At 39.9% G+C, this 22,683-nt stretch overlaps 2 protein-coding genes across 3 annotated transcripts in view; both read right to left on the bottom strand.

Annotated features, from left to right (window-relative positions):
* Positions 1-890: 890 nt before the first annotated feature.
* Positions 891-21,606, bottom strand: LOC116318031 (interleukin-31 receptor subunit alpha). The gene is made up of 15 exons (XM_031736933.2): positions 20,660-21,606; positions 18,789-18,939; positions 17,112-17,259; positions 15,102-15,262; positions 14,856-15,019; positions 14,413-14,578; positions 12,490-12,572; positions 11,914-12,145; positions 9,487-9,675; positions 9,244-9,348; positions 7,755-7,901; positions 5,811-5,942; positions 5,620-5,716; positions 5,411-5,492; positions 891-4,095 (listed from the first exon to the last, which is right to left on the bottom strand). Exons 2-15 carry the CDS (start codon positions 18,844-18,846, stop codon positions 3,421-3,423), a joined length of 2,439 nt encoding a protein of 812 aa, XP_031592793.2. The 5' UTR covers positions 18,847-18,939; positions 20,660-21,606; the 3' UTR covers positions 891-3,420.
* A 13-nt stretch (positions 21,607-21,619) lies between these two features.
* The window catches only part of theg (theg spermatid protein), a 98,870-nt gene continuing 97,806 nt past the window's right edge, over positions 21,620-22,683 (bottom strand). For both annotated transcript variants that reach the window (XM_039603473.1, XM_039603474.1), the window contains exons 5-6: positions 22,167-22,326; positions 21,620-21,882 (exon numbers count right to left, since the gene is read on the bottom strand). In XM_039603473.1, coding sequence (XP_039459407.1) covers positions 21,641-21,882; positions 22,167-22,326 — 402 coding nt within the window. In that variant the 3' untranslated portion in view covers positions 21,620-21,640. The remainder of the gene's footprint in view (positions 21,883-22,166; positions 22,327-22,683) is intronic.

The following is a 22,683-nucleotide window of genomic DNA, read 5'->3' as shown; positions in this document are numbered from 1 at the left end:
AAAAAGAAAGCTAACAGATAATTTATCGTCTCGAAACGCTTGATGTTGAAAAAAAGGGATATTTCCCGACTTTCTCGCTACTTTTCCTTTCTCTGCTTAGTCTGCAGGCTAATCAAAAGTCCGGCAATGTTCTCTTCTCTAGTGGTGAGGCTTTTTTGGGTAAAATCATGACACCCTATTATTTTTCCAAACTGATAATAAACAGTGCAGCGATTTCACCCAACTTTGGCCTGGTTTCGCACTAACAGGGAATCACTTAGGTAAAGTATACCACATTTGCCGAGGATTTGTGACCTGCTGACGCACAGTTGTAAGGGAATCAACGCATTTTTATTTATTTATTTTATTTTGCACTTAAAATGAGTGGCAAACATTAGGTGCTGTAAACGAAGTTGGATAACGATGAACGGTTGGCCCAAACATGGCCTACATGTGCAGTTTTCTATAGGTTAAATTACATTTACACTAAACTCAAGGTGGGTCTGGCTACCGGAACACAGACACCACCCTGTAGGATCCAGATGTTAGTTGTTTTGGGACATTTGGTCCACATTTAATCACACAGCACTTAGACTTTAAACTGTAACAGCTGAAGTCTCCACACACCTGAGCCTTAGGACACAGATGAGGTGTGTCTGCTGTCTCAGTAATATTGTACTTGTCAACAATCAGCTTCAAAAATGGGATACAGTGCTGTTATTTAAACAGTTACAAGTGCACAATTCCTTGCCTTTCGTTTTTTGTCGTAATGGCTGAATTTCAGTTAGTCTCTTTAATTTTACACACAATTTACACACAGACTAAATAAAGATTCCTTTACAGTAACTATAATGTGGTTTGCTGAAAACAAATATGTATATTTTGTTGGAGTGATGAATGGAAACACAGAATTAGCACACAGTAAATTTAATATTTTACCCTTGAAATTCTGGTTCATACATTGAAGTGGATATTTTAATTCTCACAACGTACAAATTCTGTAAACCAAATAAAAAACAAGCTCGGAAGTATTCACAGTTACAAAGATGGCTCATTCTACTGTAATGATAAACTCAAGTCAGCAGCAGCATTTTGAGGGGTCTGACTCTGAGACGTGTACATTTTTAAAACATGAGCACACTTTCCAAACTGCAGGCGTGTAACAGAAAATAGGTAACATGTAGCAGAAGAGTCTAGCCTAGCTGTAATGAACCAGAAAGATAAGAAATGCTGTTAATGGACAGTCTAGTTAGTTTTTGTTCACAGTATTTATAACTAGTTCAAGTCCTTTTTATATATAACTAAATCTATATCTTCCTACTTAGATAGACAGATACAGATATAGATATATACACTCACTGGGCACTTTATTAGATAGACCTTGCTAGTGCTGGGTTAGGCCTCATTTGGTCTTTAGATTCAACAAAGTGCTGGAAACATTTTGGGCCATATTGACGTGAGAGCATCACACAGCTGCTGCAGATTTGTTGGTTGCACATCCAATGATGCTAATCTTTTATTCCACTACATCCCAAAGCTTCTCTACTGGAATGTGACCAGAGGCCATTTAAGTACAATGAACTCATTGTTATGTTCAAGGAATCAGTTTGAGATGATTTCAGTTTTCTGACATGGCATGTTATTTTTCTGGACATAGCCACCAGAAGATGGTCATAAAAGGATGGATGTCGTCAGTAGCAATATTCAGGTGGTAATTAAGCAATGTGCAGTGTGCCAAAAAAAGCGTAAGACCACCATGACCAGCCTAAATTGTTGATATAATGGAGGAATGATTCATGCTTTTATCTTTCTTACTCAAAATTCTGATGTTGCCATGTGAATCTCACAAAAGAAATCAAAACTCATCAGATTAGGCAACATTTTGGCACGGCATGTGGTCTTCTGCTGAGGTATGATGCATACTTCAAGGTTTAACGTCTGTGCGTTCAGATATATGCTTCTGAAAACTTTGGTTCTAATTAGTGGCTATTTGAGTTGCTGTTGCCTTCCTGTCAGCTCAAAGTAGTCTGACCAATATCCTCTGACCTCTGGCATCAACAAGGCATTTTTACCTAGAGAACTGCTACTCACTGGATATTTTCTTTTTTTTTTCTCTGGCCCATTCTCTGTAAATCTAGATAGATCAGCAGTTTTGGAAATGCTCAGACCAGCCCAGCCCTAAAACCAATAACCGTACACACTAAAGTCATTTGAATCTCCCTTCTTCCTCATTTTAATGCTCAGTTTGAGCTTCAGCAGATTGTCATCTACGTGTCTAAATGTACTGAACTGGCTAATTCAACTAACCAGTTGAACTTGTGTATCTAAAAGAGTGCCCAGTGAGTGTATGCTTTTTTTTTTCTTCATGGGCACACACATAAAGCTTTCAGATACCTGATTTCAACTATATAAGCAACAAGAATAAATCACTTCACTAAAAATAGAAAAATAACAGCCAAGTCAAACATCAGTAAAACACAGGCAGCAGTTTGCGTTAACATTCCTCAGCACTGACAGCCAAAACATGCAGCGTGTATATTAGTAAGACAAGAAAAAAAACAACTTCATAATGCCTCAAAAACATATACAAAAAAGTAACAAATCAATCGCAAATGAGCGTGTTTACATATATATAAAAATAATCCATCCTCCCTTTGACTGCTCATATTTATCTTGTCAAATTAAAAAGGTGTTCTTTACAGAGCCAGGCCAGCTGTTACCCTCTGTTTACTTTCTATGCTTCTGCAGAGTATAGCTTCACATTTACTGTAGAAACATCAAAGTGGTATCCACGTTCTCATCTCCTTCTTAGGAAGAACTCATATAAGTGCATTTCCATAAATGTCAAATGTCAACGGCAACTGATTCCTGTTCACATCAGTTTTGATGGGAAAGATTCCCCAGCCAAAGCTTGAGAACATTCCCATCATTGGAGAATTCCCAGTTGCATGAAAGGGGCTAATGTTAACTGGACCGTTGTCAGCTGACCTTACTCATCTTTAAACTCATTACAGTTACTACATCCTGACAACAACATTTTTTTCCATATTTTATGACTAGGAGGCAGCAAGGTGGTGCAGTGGTTTCCATTTTTGCCTCATAGAAAGAAGTTCCTGGGATTAAAGTCCACTGGTCACCTGGCGCCTTTCTGTATGAAGCTTGTATGTTCTCTCTGGGTACTCCAGCTTACTCCCAGAGACATGTATGGGGTTAGGTTAATTGGTGATTTTAAACTTGCCATGAGTGTAAATGGTTAGACTGGTGACCTGTACTGGGTTTACTCTGCCTTTCTGCCCTATGACACAGCCGGAATAGGTTCCAGCACCCGCCCCGGCAACTGGATAAGCACAAGGTGGATGTATGAATGTGTCCTTACATATAAATAAAACATAATAATGACATTTTTGATGAATAAATATTATGTACTTCCCTTCCACGACACTAAATCGTTGACGAAATGTAAGGATCACACTCCACAGGACAGTAGGAGAAATCCACAAAGATAGAAGGAAGAAACTGTGAAAATGATGTAGTGAAATTATCTGAAGAATCAGTGGGCTGATGGAAGTTGTTAGACTGCAGCAATGAGTTAAAGCTGCTTTGAGAAAAAGGATGCTTGAGGGAGCTGATTTCTGTTGTGTGAGAAGGTAAAACAGCAGAAGAAGATATACTGCTTAAGTCAGAGAAGGAAGCAGGGATCTGATGGTGCTGCAGAAAATGATGCGAGGTTTTGTGTTCATCCTTGGGCTGTGATTGAGATGGCTCGCTGGCTCCACCTAGCTGCAGCTTAACATCGTTGACGTTAGCTGTCTGCCAGTTGTACTGGTCACAGGAGAGGTGCAAAAGAGGCGCGGGAGTATTCTGGAGCGGTCTGGATAACATGACACTGGAGTAATCTGAGCAGCAGGGGGAAAGATCAGTTGCAGACCTTCTGGTTAATGTTTTCCCTGATCTGCTAATGTCAAGTGGAGACCGGAGACTGGAATATGTTCGCAGATTACAGACGCCCTGATAGCTGTGGTCCTGATCCAGGCTGGAGTTCTCCAGCTCACCAAGCACAGTGACTTCAGAGTATTTGACTGCAGGCTTTTCCGGCAGCACAAGAGGATTCATACTCTATGGGAAAAAAGTAATCAAGTCAGACATGCTATCTCTATTCCAAGCTCTCTGTACTGCCACTGCTAAGCACTGTACTTTAGCTTCAGAACAGAACGAAAAAGAACTGTAAAAATGGCAAAAAGCACAGACTGCTTTCTCTGTCTGCTTGTGTCTCCTGTTCACGTATGTGGCAGCTGAAATGTGAAATATAGAAATTCAAACTGAAATTAACCTACTTTGAAAGACTCTTTAATCTGAATGGGTCATTGTCATTTCAGCTGGCAAAACAACTGCAATTTCATAAAAATGGCTCTGAGTAGCTGTGTATTGTTCAAATAAAAGTATTAATGTTTATATTTCCTTTTTTGACATCAAATCCCCAAAAACTCAAATATCAGCTTGTGTGATGCTAACTTTGGCTAGTCACAACGAGGTTTAAAGTAAAATGCTGTGCTGTGTTGTAATCATTATATGTTGGCCCCAGCAGAGCAGACTAGGCTTGAAGGGAGGCTATCATACAGTCAGAGGCAGAACAGACTGTGACGCAGGCTGGAAGGTGTTGCGTAGTTGGTATGCTGAATGCATTGGAAAGGCTGGACTATGCTGGATGTTACAACGAAAGAGGGTGAGCAATGACTCCTTGCTCTGTATAAGTGAGCACCCAGGAGAGCTGTCTGCGTCTCTCTCTGTGTGTCTTTGTTTTTTTTATTTGTCTTTGGTCTGTCTCTGGTCTTTTCTGTCTTTTTCCGCTGATGTGCATGTGCTTAAAGGTTGATACCCTGGAGTTTAGCTTCGCTGTTCTTATGTTTTTTTGTTTATTTGACTCTGCTCTTTTTGTAGAAACTCAATAAACAATGCAATGAACTCTGCATTTGTCCAGAGAAACTTTTGTTTTTACTCTCCTTTGATCTAAAAAGTTGAATACCCAAGTGACCGAGCAGAGAGAGTTTATCAGCTTGGCTCCAAATTTTTTGGCAGTCCAATGACCCACTTTGGGAGACAGCCTCAAGTGGCCATCTGAGGAATTACAGTTCTTGGCACTTTGCATTATGTGGCTTGGTTCCCACTGACAGTAGCCTTAAAATGGATCGACAACGGGTATTTTCCCTTTTAACTAATTGGGCAGCATATTTTTTTTGCTCATCAAACATTATTTAACAGCAGTGATTTGTTTTACAGTATTTCCAGCCACAGATTGGTGCAATAAAGTGTGCCCTTTTAAATAGCAGTGAGCTCCATAGAACAAACAGAACAAATGTCAGGATTTTGCAACTCAAACAATACATGAAAGAAGGATCAACTGATTATTGGTTTTATTGTGAACATGATTTACCTCCAAGGTAGTTTTAGGGGCCCAGTGGGACAAGCTGCTGTTGGAAGGATCAGGGATATCTTTACACAGCTTCTCTTTCACACTAAACATCACAGAAAATATAAATAAATAAATAAATAAGTAAATAAAAAACGTAAAAATTCATCTCAAGGCTTTGCATGCAATAGCTATATGTTTGTATAAGTTAGATATTTAAATGGATATCTTACATTCCATGCTGTGCTAGGCAGGCCATCAGTATCAGTGCCAATATCGTCAGCACGAGTGGAACGACCACATACATCACTACCGAGATTTCCTCAGAGCCTTCAAAAACACATAAAGTTGTTAAATATAAAGGTGTGTGTTTTCTTCTTTCTTTCTTTTTTAACTTTTAAGGTTCATTTAAGTTTGTCCTCACGTATGTGCACATTAGCCATGGTCCCAGTTTCTCCGGCGCCAGTCTCAGTATTGGCCTGCATGAAGATGGCGTAGTTACCGGGTGACAGATTCTGCAGCGTGTAGCTGCGAGCGTGACCAGGCACAAAAACACCTAAATAAACATGAGAAGCTTTAATTGGCAAAATGTGATAAGGTAGGCGATCCATCAAGTCATAACAAATGGAAGGAAAAACAAACATCAAGCCTTTTATCCCGTTTTTCTCAGTTAATTTTATCCTCAAAGGAAAACAAAGACAAGTCGGTTTAACCTTGCAAAATCCTTCCAAAAGGATTGCTTTTGATACAGCGGTGTTTAAAAAAATGCATGATGTATTTAATCTGTAGTTTTTCATCTATGCTTCACATATCCTTTTGCATTGTAGCGTGTTTTTTACGAGTCTGAGGACATGAAGTGGCTCAGACTGCTGCATAGTAAAGCTTTAGTATTGTTAGTCGTGTTTCTGCTGTGTAAATCCGAGAGTGGTTGTTTCGTGATTATGGTAGTTTACAGTACTGTGAAAAAGTCTTACCCCTCATGTCTTTTTATTTTGCCACCAAAACGGGAAGCAGGTGCACCAATTTATTGAAACATTTTTCAATTCAATTCAATTCAATTTTATTTATATAGCGCCAAATCACAACAAAAGTCGCCTCAAGGCGCTTTATATTGTACAATAGATCGCACAATAATAAATACAGAGAAAAACCCAACAATCATATGACCCCCTATGAGCAAGCACTTTGGCGACAGTGGGAAGGAAAAACTCCCTTTTAACAGGAAGAAACCTCCGGCAGAACCAGGCTCAGGGAGGGGCGGCCATCTGCTGCGACCGGTTGGGGTGAGAGAAGGAAAGAACATATGCAAACAGACATGGAAATACAGTATCTATGTAAATGTTGAGGTTGGGGCTCTGGGGAAGCCACTGTGAGGGGGGGGGGTTTCTATCCAAGAATGTTTATAGTGCACTGGCAGCGTGACGTTTTTTTTTCTCATATTGACAAAATGAAGACACCTAATCAGATGCTTTCCAGGCAGATCAAAATCTGACTTTAAGTTTCTGTGTAATTTCATCAATCTTGATGAGATTGGGCTAAAATACAGCCCCAACCAGTGACAGAGCCTCCTGCACACCATGCCAGAATATGCAAAGGTTTCTCTCCCACTCTCCTTTTTCTGAGAATATGCAAAGGTTTCAGCTAATACCTCTTAGGAGATCACCTTGTTGGTGCAAAGACATTATTTTATGACTGTGTTATCTTTGGCTTGAGAAACAATACAAAAAAAACATTCATATAAAAAAAACATATCATGTACAAGGGCCGAACTTAAAATTTGTAAAAAGCAGCCAACTTGCAGCCAAATATGGAGAACTATTGCTCAGGACCACTTTCTTTTTTTGTACAATGAAGTACTCATAAACTGCTGACTCATTTATACAGGGATGGAGTTGTAAAAAATAACAAGTATAGGGTCTTTACAATATAAAGCACCTGTGAAGCTGGAGTCTGCTACAGCGGTGATTTGACTAAATGTCTGCACACTAACGTGCTAATGGTGACAATAAAAACATCCTGATGTTTAGTAGATTTTGTATTTGCACAAACCAAAGTAATGCAAAAATGATCACCCTGATGGTTGATATGCCGTTACATTTCACAACATTTTTTGCTATTATAGTTTGGAAATGTCACTAAAAATGTGCCAAGTTCATGAAAAAGTCTGCCATTATCAGTAAATCAATGTTTGCCAAGTAGATGCTGGATGTTAAACTGAAAGACAGTTGCAGCTTGTTGGAGTGAAATGAAACAAAAATCAGATACTATGTGAGGCCATTTTTAACTTGTCGCTGATCACTTTCGTTTTGTACACATGCAGCTGTGTATAAAGTACAGGTGTGTCTTCATATGTGTGTGAGGGACTCACTCCTTGCGGGCTGGTCTCTGGTTCTGTAATACAGAGTGTAGTTATGGAGGAAACCACGAAGAAGCTCCACAGGTATAGGACTCCAGGTGAGCTCCACCATGCCGCCTGAGATCTGCTGCACTTTTACGTCAATACCAGCTGAGGGTGCTGTGCAGACAGAAACGAAAGCAGGCAGTGCGATGATGGCGATGATAACTAAACCACATGTTATAAGAAAAAAGCTATACCCTTATTTCACACCACCATAGGTGACCTCCTTCCGTGACAGTGCACAGCATTTCTATTCCTTTAAAGCTCTTTGAGTGCTCAGATAGAGTATAAGAACCAGTCCATTTACCCCTGTTCAACATCTTGAGACAATGTCCCTCATTTTGACTGGCTCTGCAGAACATGCACTCTTCTAATGTCTGCCTTTTTATTATAATGAAATCGAGTTTTAGCCTATCTAATGTGATGCAAATCAGTGGAAGTTGCAAATTACCATAAAGTCACAGGCTTTGCAGATTTTGATGAATCTGATGGAAAGTCTGTTTTCAGAAAAAAAGAGTTTTTGTCCTTTTTGCTATTGTTATTTTTCTAATTTTGCACTAAGGGAAAATGTGGAGTGAAGTGTGCATGCCATAAAATTGTCAGACAAGGCTAAAACAGGGGGGGGGGAGTCAAGGCTGTATTCAAATATAATATATCTGCCTACATCCAAACATTGTTTACACATTGTTGTTGCTACCCATTGGGTTTGTTGGGGTGTAGTTGTCGTATCTATATGTGAAGACGGACTGTGAGATTTTTATTTATTTATTTTTAATAAAAAATATGCTGCGTTGATCTAGATCACTGTCATGACTTAACCAGCACCAACACAGATTGAGCCAACAAAAGCAAAAATTAAAACAGCAGCTAAAAGTGACTTTAAACCATATGCGACTTGCTCGTGTTGCAATTAGCCTTAACATCCTTATCAGCAATGGCGTGATGATGGTTTTCATGATATACAACACGAAGTCATTGGCTTTCATAATGCACAGAGATTACAGTGCAACTCATCTTAAGCATCAATGCTGCCTTTCAACTTCTGATTTACCTTCAAAGAAAATATTTATATTCATATTTCTACTATTCATCCACATGAATTGCACAGTTTTGTAAAAGAGTTTACTTCAGTTGTTTGTTGGATTACTTTGAATATTTTGAACTAATTTGCAAAAAAAAATTTTTAAGAGGTGGCGCTTGAGCCAACTTCAAATTCGTCCTTGTATCTGTGAAAATATTGATTTAAAAAAACAGAAGTTCATCTTTAACAGACGACCTTGAGAGTAGCAGTCACACAGACGATGGGGAAATCGTGAAGTACTGTGTATTTTTCTTACTGTATTTTTCACAGTAAGAAAAAAAACACAACCCTCAGAAGCCAAATAACAATCACATCGAGGTTGAAAGGCTACATTAAAGCTCAGCATGAAACAACTGCAGCGTTGCACACACTACATACTTCCTTGCCGTGTGTACGTGTAGAGCGTTGTGTTTTTCCCTGCTCCTCGTTCGCCATACACGGCTCTCACGGAAACAGCATAACGCTCCATTGGCTTTAATCCCTCTGAAAAGAAATCAAACGTGAAAGACACTTTACTTCTCTGCTCTGTGTCTTCCTCATAAATCATTACCTTGATAAGTGGATATTAAGACTGATGGCGCCGCAGTTTTAAACAGGCAGAGCTGTATTTTACAGGATTACCTGTGATAACCAGCGATGTCCGGGAGCGATTCAGCTTTTCCCAGTGTAGCGTGCTGCTATTTTTCTCTCTCACCGCAAACCACTCCACCACATAGCTGCTCACAGATGCATCAGTTAGAGCCACCCACCGAACCTCCAAGCTACTGTCGTTGAGAGGAGTTGCAGTGATGTGGCTCGGGGATGGTGGCTCTGTGGAGCGAGGAGGAACAAGATGACTACCACAGGATTTGAAAACCAATTGTTAGTGCATCAAATACATGCACTGTTTAATGTTCTTATTTTTCTGGCGTCTCTTGTTTGAAATTGGTCCTTTATAATGTCATAAATTACCAAAAGTCAGATTAAACAAACTGGTGTATCTGCACCAGTATTAGTACAGTTTGCTGTCTAATTTGTTCAGAGGATTTCTTTTAGTGTAATACCTGCTCTTCCGCCAATGAAAGATCTCTTTATGACAGACGAATTAACTTTTAACAAATGCAGATGACAAATGCACCAAAAGGCTTTGAAAGGTTCAAAGACCTTCTTTGGGCCCTGTCATGCTTTGCTCCTCAAAAGAACTTTGCCCACTGTTTCTTTTAAACATGGATAATAACACACTATTCAGTCTTTCCTTTATACCGTTTATATTGTGTCATGTTTATATTATATAAACTCTGTGTTTTTAAAAGTCCTATACAAACAAAGTTTTTATTTTTATTATTATTATTTTGTAGTAAGAATCAGCCGCATCACATCTGGCGTGTCACTATATTAAGTATTTTTGTTTCCTGAATTCAGGTTCAGGTCAGGCAGGCTGTTCCTCCCACTCACATCCTCCAGGTTACACTGTCACTGTCCATATGGGCTCTGAAGTCCCCAAGTAGGACAAGTAAGTCTCCGGCTGTGGCACGTTTCAGCACTCCAGTCAGGGACCAGTGTACTCTGCTCGACCGACCCAAAGGTGCAGGGGACAACCTTCTCGTCCAGTGGGGAAAACCCCAACGTGCAGTCGTTGAACTATATATACCCACTAGACTCCAACCCCTTTTCAACAGACTGGTTCCTGAACCCAAGTTGTGGGTTGAGGTGAGCCTAACTATATCTAGCTAGTATCACTTGGCCTCAAATACTCAGGCTAAAGAGGTGCCATTCCATGTATACAAGTACAGTTTCAGCATCTGAGAATCAGATTGCCAATTCTTTGACCACTGCCTAATCCACACTGCACTGGCCCCTTGTAGCTCTATAAAATTGGTGTTAAGAGCAATGTGCTATGATTTAAGATTTGAGTGTTTTCTGTTGGTTAATGATACATAAACGACTTGATGCATGCTCAATAATGACGTAAGAAAATTCCAGAAAGTTGATTCAGTTCATCTGGATGCTATGTTTTCAGCAGGAAAAAGGTTTCGTCAAAGAACCAAGTCACTGTGGATTTCATGGAGAAGGCTTCTTGTTAAATTCCAGTATTAAATTGAATACTGGAATCTCATTCTCCTCATATTCCAAATTTTGGATAATCAGGCTCCATCATACCTTAAAGACCTAACTTCTCAGACTGCAGGCTTACTTGTGGTTCTGAGAATGTCACAAAGTAGAATGGGAGGTAGAAGCATGATCTATCAGTCCCCTCTCCTGAGAAACCAACTCCCAGTTTGGATTTAGGAGAAAAAGACCCTCTCCACTTTCAAGATTAGCTCCCAGAAAGCTGATTTTATTCACCTGGATTGCTGCGTTTTCGGTAGCAGAAACATTTTATTTCATTTTCATCATTTCATCAGCTGACTGCAGATTTCTCCAGTCTTATAAACTGTATAATTACATATTGACCAAAACTGGCACAATGACTTAACAATGAGCAACAAGCTGGCTGGAATGGCTGCAATCACAGCATTGTAAGATGGTAAAAGATGATGTCTGCTCTCTTCTCTTTCCTCTCACCTAACTGGTCGCAGCAGGTGGTCTTTACCCTGGCAACACAATGCACCTTGAGGCAACTGTCATTGTGAATTGGCTCTATATAAATAAAAATTTAATTAGACTGAATTATGTGGTTGCCTCTTTTGAGTGAAACATGAATACTGTGGTCTACAACTTGGAAAGAATAGGGAAAAGAGAAATAATGGGTGGGGTGGCATTCCTAACTCGGGCATCTTTGTGTTACAGATAAAAATACGGAGAGAGATCTTTTAACTACTCCCCAAAAACCTTTTGTGGGAGCCAACTGTCAAATGTCGTCATTATAAGGAGGAACCGTATTATTAGAAACATGTAAGATTCATGCCATGTCAATAAACATGAACCTGTGGTTAACAAGTTACTTTCAGTATAATCCTCAAAGACAATGTATTAGAAGTGCATTCAGGCCACTGTGTGCACCTTTAGTAATGATCAGATAATGATAATAATACAGAAAATCATCTCTTACTAAACAGTGATGCCTACCTGTTTCAGAGGATCCATGGAGCGAAATCTTAGATTTTGGTGACGCGCCGGCAGAGGTGGAGGCCGTCAGAGTGCAGAAGGAACGTCCAGCAGGAAGGAGCAAGCTACAGGATGTACTCAAATGGTGCAAATATTTGCAGCTCCCATGATCACTCAAGATTGGAGTGCTTTCTGTCTGGCAAGTCACGTTGTAAAAGATAATTTTGCCATTGGCCAGAAAGTGAGGTAAGGGCTAAAAACAGAAAGAGAAAGCAGTGACTCAAAGCGATGTAACATTACGGAGATTTTAATTGAGCAATCCTGTTGTATAAACGCACATTTTTAAATTCTCTCTCCATTTTCTCGGGCTGTCTCAGTCTTGCTCTAAACCTGAATCAAACTTAAATGCAATAAACGAGTAAGTTTAGGGAGACATAAAAGAAATTAGAGACAGCATACGGGTGGAATGGTGATTAAAAACAAATTGAATCCCAAAGATTATTAAACGGTAAAACTCTAAAGCTCAGAGTGATAGTCATAACATATTAAACTAGCAAGCTCAAATTCTCATGCAATTCAACACAGACACACACACACCTTCCAAAGCAGAGAGACGAGTCTCCATCCATTCCTGTGATTTTGTTTCACTTGTCTCCAGAATTCTGGTGCTGCAGATGGAGCTGACAGATAAAAAGAGGGAAAACATACATAAATAATCTGAATCAGATCCACCAGAACATCGAGGGACACAGTGAAACTACCTGCTGGCAGTGAACTATTTCGGATTTGTCTTCTACAGCAGGGGTGCTTCCTGTTAAGGAATGATCTAGCTCTTTGTCATTTGTGTCAGTAATTGCTGACGCATAACAACACAGGTGGGAGACATGACGGATGTGATACTGCAGTTTATTTGAACTGTGTCTATAATGTCTTTAACACATGGCTGTCTTCACTGTTATTTTTGCCACATAATCAAATCTAGTTCAGAAACAGAGCCTGGGAGCTGGCATAGACAGCGGTGCTCAAGTATTCATTCTAGGTCATGGTACTGATGGGGTTGGTCTATTTAAGGGGAAGCAGGTCCACCATTTACATGTTAGGTAGAGTCAAACATCTCAAAAAATGATTGCACATCACTGACCTGGAAACTGGTAATGAAAGACAAATAAATATATATAAATAAATGAATAATAACCGTCTCTCTGCGTCCTTAATTTCTGACAGCTTCCCACTGTCCATTAATAATAGAATACGGCGTAAAAAAGCACATGAATGCATTTGAAATGAGGAATGCACGAAAAGATTCTAGAAGGATCATCTAGGTTTGTGTAGCTGATCCACATTTGGTTTTTGGGCTGACTGAGTGGGGTGGCTGTAGCTCAGAGGGTAGAACAGGTCATGTACTGATCGAAAGGTTGGTGGTTTGATCCCTGGCTGGCAAGATACTAACCCCCACCAACCTCCATCCATCGGAGTCTGAATGGATAGAAAATGCATAGAAAAAATGGGTGCATGTTGGATAAAGCACTCGAGAGTAGAAACGAGCTATATAAGCAGGGGTGCACATAAGTGGTCCGCAGGTGCGCATTCGCTGTCAAAATAAATGATACGCACCAGATAAGAAGTTGCAACGGGAGTTTGCGTACATATAAAAGGCACTGTTTTTGTCCACTACAGTGGCATTTTCACGGCATATTCTGCGCCAAATCTCTGTGCGTTCATCATTTGTTTGAAGCCAGCTCACCTCCTGCAACCACTTTTCCGAGAATACGCGCTTCTTTTGCGGTTCGGACTTCTTCTGACATTTCTTTGGAGGTGGAGGAACACCAAATTAATTGCTTAAAGGAGCTTGCTTCTTCGACATCTTTAGGAGTTCTAAACAAATGTCTGTCCTCCTCCAGAAAATCTTATGTATGCAAACGCGCGTTGCAACTTCTTATCTGGTGCGCGTCTTTTATTTTGACAGCGAATGCGCACCTGCGAACCACTTATGTGCACCCCTGTATATAAGTGCATTTACCATTTACTTAGGACATATCAACTTTGTGATCGGGGAACAGTAACAACATAAAGCTGCTGGGGGTGTTGCACTAAGCACTAAACCATCTTGGCTTCATTAGAGCTAAGGCCATTTTCATTGGTAATTAGTGTTCATGATGGGCGAAGGCTGTGCTGTGGAAGCACTAAATGGAAAACAAGCTCCTTCTGGAGTACAACTAGTTGTAAAGGAGAGAGATGAGGTGATCTGAGTAATTGATAAGGACATTTTTTTAAACGTATGCAATTGGGAAGAGAATATCCTGCAGACTTTATATATATATAGGGACTATATGCCTAGGGATGGAGTTGTCGTGCTACCACAACCAAGATGAGTGGTTAATAGATGGAAAATAATTATTTCAAAGGTAAGGGGGCCTTTTCCTCGCCCTAAGATTGTTTTTATAATCTTCCTGTAGTTATCATTATTACTAGGATCCAACAGTGGATTTAAGCAGGAGCATAGCGACCATTTCCTCTCACCATCTTCTGCCGTCCTTCCCTGAAGTGCTTTGCTCCACATGCTCCATGGACTTGCAGGGCCACGGTAACGGTGGCGAAGCCTCATGATGTATTCTGTATCAGGTCTGAGGTGACAAACCAGGACAGAGTAGCCTTCCATTGTCACATTTCTGATCTGAAAATCAAGCTGTATGGGAAATACAAAAAAGAATGAGGTTATGAAGAAGCAATACATACAGCCTGATGCTTTTTGAAACAATTTAATATCAGTAAATATTTAAAGTGACTTATTAAGTCTTGCACTTTTTTTCTATGTTCTGCTGCTTAAAAACGCAACATTCTAAAACACCAAAGTGGTGCTGAAGAGGAAGAAAACAGGATGTGTGAAGCTTTGGTATCTGCAGGTGTGAAAATGAATGAATGTCTTATTTCTGCATGTGCATGCAGTTATAGTAGCAGCTCACCTGCTTCGTCACTGTTATTTCAATTTGTGAATTTAGATTTCCCTGCTCGATTTCATTGTTAGACACAGGAAAGTCCGATGATACGCGGCTCCAAGTTACATTCAGACACTGAGGAGAACCACGAACTTCTGTTACGTTGTTCAGAATGGCTGGAGGCAGCATCACTGAGAAATATGGGAAGAGAGATGTGAGGCACGAGCGATGAGATGAGATGGGATAAGCAAAGGGAAAGCAAAACCGCCGTACCTTCTGTCCTGCCGGGCTGACATCGAGGATGCGATGAAAAGCTCTCGCTCCCACTGTGTGCTGTGACTGTGATGCAAAACTCAATCCTTGAAGTTGAACCATTAAGTCCTATTGTGCAGGTGGTTTCATGCGTGGTGCAGCTGAATGTCTTTTTTACAGAGCTGTTTGGCATTTTGACAGAAACAAACATGCACACACAAGGTCAACAGGGTGCTACTACACGAAAAGAGAGTGATGTACCAAAAAAGGCATAAAACCACAAACCCACACAGAAACATGTTGTGTCAGGTTCAGGTTCAAATTCACAGTTTTGCATATATCTTGAACAGTAAGATCAGCTATATATAAAAAAAAAACCTAGAACAACAACAACAAAAAAAACACTGAGGAAGTGGAAACTGTGTGACTCCCACCATCAAAGCATATCAAATCTCCCATCAAAGCCTCACACGAATGTCATTTTCAAAGGTGATTACACACAAAAGGATTTGCATAGGCACAATGAATTACTATCAAACAACAACACTGGCTCCAACTTGCAAACCTGCCTGCGTGCCAAAGCACAACGGTGGACCACTGCTGAACGGAGACTTGGGTGATCTTATTGAAATGGATAATTCTGAATCCACCACAGGCACCGATAAACACTGCAGATTGCTAAATCAATGTCAAATTGACGAGCAGCACACGCAACATCTCACTGAGAAGAAAAACACAAAAAAAAGACCCAAAAAACTGAGCCTGCCATGTCAGATATCAAACTTACATCTAAGACAGTATCAGACAGTTTGCTTCCTGCTTAGCAGCAGCAGCTGTAGAAAAATGTTTTCAGAAGGCCTAAAGCCATTTCTCAAGTTGAATTTCACTGTCATTAAAACACTAAATTAAAGCCGTTCGTCAAACTCTTTCTAATAACGACCTCTCTTTAATAATAACAGTGATAAAGGATTTGGCACTGGTGACGCAAACTCATACAGAATGATTAGTAGCACAAATCTTTAACAAATTAAACTTGCAATAACTGATCTGTCTTTTCCACTCTGGGACAGCGCACACAAGTGCTGAACGCACCGACAAGCGCAATTATCAGTTATGGACAAGCTTTATCGCTTACTTGTAGATCTGTTACTGGTCTCCTGGCAAAAGTGCAACATTCACACTTGTATAAGTTTGCTTTTAGCTATAGGTTTCTGTTTCTTTGACTGGCATTTTTGTTTTTCTCTGCAAACAGCTACATGTCATAGCCTGAAAGACAGGTGAGAGCGGTAAGCGTTCATCATAATAGTGAAATTATGAGTCAGTCTGTGAAACAATGACATGAAACTTTCCCTTACAGCCCCGTAAAGCCGAGCAGAGCTGCAGAATCAGGTGTTAAGTCCCCTGGAGGTTAATGATAACATGCCCAATGTTGACCGATTCTTGTAAGGCTTTTTCGTCTTTGCCACCATTGTCCAAAAACACATCAACAGGTCAACCGTGGTGAGTTCTTTTATTGAGAAAAACTGGGTTTTTTCCAACACAGAGAATGATCAAAATCAAACTTTTTTTTTTTTTTTTTAAAGATACATCTTCAAAACGACTGAGTGGTACTTTGGACTTTTCATGGGCTTACACTGTTAATCTACCAATGTTAGATATCAAAAGGAAAAACTTGAGTAAATGAAAGAACAAGAAAAAAAAAAACAAATGGGAAACAAAAGACCTAGTCAACAGGGTGATGAATATGAAAAATGATGTAAATTATATGCTGCAGGCATCAGATCTCCAAAGAACAACACTGAAGATTTGTGTGTGACAGCCTTTCTAAAATTAAAACACTATAATATATAACATTTCTCCAAGAACTGGGTTAAACCTTACAGCTGATTCCGAGTAGATACTCTGATTAGGGTCAATAAAATCACGATCAAAAATATATATTTTTACGTTGTTTCTTTTTCACTTTCCTTATCTACATATTATTCAAATGTCTTTCTTTTTCTTTTTATGTAAAAGAACATTTTGTCTCACCTGGATATCTTCTGAACCTGCAGAGTGTATTTCGTTGTTGGCGTGTCTCCAGGCTCCCAGCGGCAGGTGACATTAGCTCGATGTATGAACACACAGCCGATTAGCTGAGGGGGTCGGGGGAAGGCCGTGGATGTTGTAATGCAAAACACTGGAAGCATTGAGAGTGGCTGGAGTTAATGGCATGGAAAAGCACATGCTGCAAGTCATTAATGAGGAAGAGTGTGGTTTTTAGTTTATTGTGTGGTGTAGGTGGGTAAAAATGGATTTAAAAAAATAAAATAAAGACCTTTAGTCTATGAGCCAGTCATTGCATGTCAGCACTTGTGTCTTGCGGTACCTTTATTAAGGAGACTCATCCTTATTAGCAGGTTGTATACTGATGCCAGTCTCTTTTGGAGTTTTGATTGATTATGTGTGGTCAAAAAGAATAAGGCTACACACATTTTAAGCATGAGTGCAACTGTTTTATTATGTCAGAGTGTGAACACAGTGTAGAGAAAGGCTTTCATGTGACTCAGGTATGCAAAACCTCCACTGCCCAAGTCTGACTCACTGTTTTCAAATGTGGGATGGTGAAAAAGAGATGATGAGAGGAATTAATTAGCTTTGAGCCATGTGTATGTTATTTTCCTTGAGGTTTCAACAGTAGTTCAGGCAAGACAGTACAATATCCTTGCTTGGCTCCAACTGCCACAGCTTGTCTTGCCTGCTGGGTATAAGTGGCATAACCCAACACAATCATACGCTGGTGCAGGTGGACTGACTTCTTCAGAATGATGTTAGTGCTAACATTTGGGGACTTTTAGCTGTCTGAAATACACCAATCTGCTGCAAGATTAAAACTACATGCCAAAAGAGGCAAAACTTTAAACCACTGAGGCATAAATAGGGGATCTGGGGCTGAACTGCAGTTTCTGGCCTCAGGGTGTTTGCAGGGGATCCTTTGAATCCAGTGGGTTGCACAGAGGGGCCCGCATGGATCAGGCTAGTTCCAGTGCAGATGGTGGAGTGGACTGGGCTAAGGGGCAGACTGCAGAGAGATTCAACACCTTGGGCTTTTAGTTGTGTTTCCAAGCTGTTCCTCAGTTGTTTTTCTGGAGTGGCAGGATGCATTCCACTGCTGGGGGAGGGCACTGCTGATAGGGAGAGCTTGTGTGATGGGTATGCATGTGTGCACACCCATGAATGTCTTGCAAGCAGAACATTGCATTGTAACAGGAGGTTTAGTGCTATTGAGGTCACCTGTCATCGATGTTAATGATAATAATAATGTGCCACTTACGACATGCTTCTAGTCATCTGACAAATGCAAGCCGAATTACGCACTCCGTGTTTTGGTCTTCACAGGCTTAAATAACAAAATGTTGTGCTCCACTGCATTCACTCACTTGTTGATAAGCTTGTCTGCTAATTGGTGTTATATGGGTATTACATAGCAGAATAACAAAACTGTGCAAAACCAAAAACAATAACCTGGGAGGAAAGTAGAGGGATGTGGTATGACATGTTGTGGTTGTAACTTTCTCATGCTTGGTGAGATTCTGTCATTTAAATAACAAATTATTACCCGGTTCCACTAACGACACTTCCAGAAATACCAGCACATCCTCACATATTGTTTGAAAGTTTGCTCTGGATTATAACAAACAGCAGAAAGATAAGAAAGTTAAACATTACCCAGGACGAGTCCAGCCCCCAGCAGCCAGGTCCACATCGCAGCTGGACTCCGCTCCATGAACACCAACTGCTTTTTCACCCACTCACTCCCATCATGCTACATGCAAATCAAGGACTCTTCAAGGACTCTGCACGCTGTTCCGCAAAATTGCTAAAAAGATTTGTGAAGTGTCAGCACAGGATGCCTGATAATGAATAGCTTTAGTGGTTAGATTACATCATTTCCATTGAATGCATTTCTGTAAGTTAAAAACAGTTTCACTACAACATTGTTACTGCTTCGGGTTCCTTGGCATTGCACCATAGGAAACACACCAACCAATGTGACACATAGCAGTTTGTGCAAGTGACTTCCTAAAGTTGGCGAAAGTTTGCAAACGGTGACTAGTTCGATCACAATAAACAATTTCAGATCTGACTTTTCCCCCTTGACAGAAAACAAAGCTCCCCTCAGGGTAGGAGATCGTACTCAGTGTGTTGGCGTATACCAATACGAAGCCATTCCAGATTTTTCGTTATTTAAAATCAGAATAGAAAACAGCATTGTAAAATGGACTATCATAATAGTTCATCTAATACATCTCTCACAAGCTGATATATTGGTATCTGCATACATAGCAGCCTGATAGCTGAACAGACGGTGGTCCAGAGTCAAGGGTCGTCACAGTAAGCTGATACTGCTAACTAGTTAAACTGCAAGCAAAGTAAACAATGGCCCCGACGTTGTGCTTTAAAAACATTGTGAACTTACATTTATACATAACAAACTTCACTCTGAATCTAAAGTTGAATTTGTGCTAGATTCATAGTTTTCACATTGAGGAGACAGTGACTGAGAGTTTTAGATGCAACTTATTATGGGTTCATAAAACAGTTTGATAAATTATTTAAAATAAGCTCAATATCAGCTAAAGCACATTGTGTGTAATATATAGATTATAAACTATTCACAGATTTACTGTGTAAAGTGCTTCTAAATTCTATATATCATGAATTAAGTCACAGAAATGATATAGTATAGCTTTCAAGTATTCAATCTTTGCATGAACAGCATTATTACTAGACATAAAATGCTTTAAATATATTGCAATAAATAAAAAATAAATAAAAAAAATCAGGGACCTCTTAAGTCACACACCGGATCTTTATTAATGGAAACAAAATAATAAAACAAGTTCAGTAGAAATCAAAATCACCAAATCTTTGAAGGTTGGAAGTTAGTCGGAGTTAAACATTGCTGAAGTTTTCCCTTATTTTTGTTTTTTTAATATGTATATAAACGAATCACTGGACAGCAGGATGGCCCCAATAATTTTTTTTATTGGATCACTGTTACTCCAATTTTTATTTGATGTGCTCTCGCAATCGTTTTCTATTGTAACTCAGCAGGTTCACAACAGGATACTAACAGCTGGAGTACTTTGGCTTTCTGGTCATTCTTGAGCACTTTCCACATTAATTTAATTTAATTTAAAATGCGTTATAGCGAAATAGTTACGATGCTTTTTGTTGTAAAACATCACAACGAAGCGAACTCGAAATTTGCAAATAATGGGCGATTTAACTGAAAAAGTCAACTTCTCAACCAACTCACTAATAACGATGCGCGAAAGCACCAATGATTCAAGGAATAAAGTAACAATCACTTATAATCACTCATAAAGAATTGTGGTAGCAGATTTTCTCGCCAACAAACCACTAACAGTTTAGTGAGCAGCTTGACAGGTTGTCTTTTTGTTTGCTTACTGAAGCGTTAATCACTGCGTTTTACGTTAAACAGCAGAACAAACACGCACTGAGTTTCAACCAAAGTTGCAATTTATGAAACGAAACGAGCGGCTGCAAAATGTCAAAACCCGAACTCCTCTTACCGGATTATGCCCGAACGATACCCGTCTCGTAGAGTTCATCCACAGCAATTGCGCAAAATCTGCCGCCTGTCACCTCGAAGTAAACACACCAGTACCGCCCCACTCCGTGCCCAATGTGTGGCGTGCTGTTGCCTAACTGAGGATCGAGGTCCCCCAAATGGTCACGGAAAGCTTTCTTTCGAGGTTCTACAAAGGTGGGAATATTTTTACTTTTATACAGCCTACATGAAATTTACACGTCATAAATAACTCATTCAAAAAAAAAGAAAGAAAGAAAAGAAACTAGGTTTCACTTTTCCCCCATTCTATGTTGTGGACAATTTACACAGAAACGACTCTAAAACCATTACCCGCATCTGCACTATAATAACAACAATCGTTTCTTTTCAGCTATTACCTTTCTTAGCCTTGCAATAAGTCTGCAGTGTGTAAAACTGACTCATGGGCCTTGTGTTAACAATAACTATAAAAACATTAAGACGTGAAGGATGTGCTACAGGATATGTGCTGCATAATGTCACAAAGTAACTTCATCTGTGGGTAAGAATATCCCCCCCAGTTGGTCTAATCAACCTGCAATTAAGCATGTTCTTCATCATTACAAAAGATGCACAACAATAATGTTTAAAAAGCAATTTCACACATAAGCATGTGTTTAAGGAGAATAAGGAGAATAATTATACTGTAAGAAATTTCATAATTTAACTTAACAGCAGCTTTATCCTGGCAAAAATTAGACTGGTAAAAACAGGAAATCTTCAGTTAATACAGTAAGTCCACAGTGGCAAATATCCAAGGGCTTAAACACTAAGATGTTGCAGTAGTCTTTTACCTATGGGCATAGCTATTCACGCAGCAGAGCAAATAACAAAGCTTAGTCATTATTTCACAAGGAAAACACTTCATCACGATTACAGTCTTCGGCAAGGAAAATGGAACAATCAACAACTCTCTGGGGACCGGTGTTTGCCGTCACTGCTCTTACTCTGAGCTGCATTTGCGAGACAGAGGCAAACAGAGCTGTTGTATTCTGGGAGAGGGGCTGGCTGATCGGGCTGCCCGGCTGATCATGTATGGGTCATATCCCTCATACAGAGCCTTCCTCTCTTTAGGACTGGACAGATCAAGCAGTCTTTGGCTGGTTATGTAGCTTTTTGCAGCTTTTGAAACGGGCCAGCACATTGGGCGGTCTCCTTTGAACTCGGGATGGTCATTCTTCGGAGCTAGGACAACAAAGGTGGTTGTGTCAACCATCAGACAATACAATGCAAGTTTAAACACATGAAAAAAGTCTAGAGAGCTTGAAAAAAAGGCAACTCAATTCTAAAAACAAATTTGTATTCAGAAGAACCCCCATGGACAAGAAGTGGAACTACTTCAATAATCTAAAGAAGTCCAGTTGCCTTTTTCAAGCTCTCTAGAGAACCATCACCTAGATGACTGAGAGCCTAGACAGACAAAGAAAAGCAAGCAGGTGAAAATTGCATGGTGGAAAAAATAGGCTTACTGGCGAGTAGCTCTATGTGTGCCGATGCTTTAGAGGGCAGGTGGATTACTTGTGCATATTTAGATTTGTGCCTGGATTTCTCCAGAACCTGCCTTCGCTTTGGCTGGGCGAGCTGGCAGATCCGTGAAGTGGCAACAGCTGTCTGTATGCCTCTGCTTACCTGGAATCAAATTTGTAAATAAGCCTATTAAACACAAAGAAGAATGGTGTCAGTCAGGTATTTTTCATCCTGTCCATATGAAACATGGATTTATAGTCATGTCACACACCTTTAATTGAAATGTATCACACCTGATTAGATAAATTAAGTTGAAAGGTTGTACAGGCAATCACACGTCTCAGGATTAGGAAAGTTAATAACTTTGATCATCCTAACTTTCCTTGGAGGGAAAGTCAAAGCCAACCGCAAAACACCTGGACTTATTCATGCTTTCAGAATACAAAACCAGTAAAAAACACCAGAGGGCTCTGTGGAAAGTTATAATATATTTATATAATATATTTTAAAGTTTTGGTC

Source organism: Oreochromis aureus, linkage group 19 (assembly GCF_013358895.1).
Source record: "Oreochromis aureus strain Israel breed Guangdong linkage group 19, ZZ_aureus, whole genome shotgun sequence".
Classification (NCBI taxonomy): domain Eukaryota; kingdom Metazoa; phylum Chordata; class Actinopteri; order Cichliformes; family Cichlidae; genus Oreochromis; species Oreochromis aureus.
This window is presented reverse-complemented; position numbering and strand designations above follow the sequence as displayed.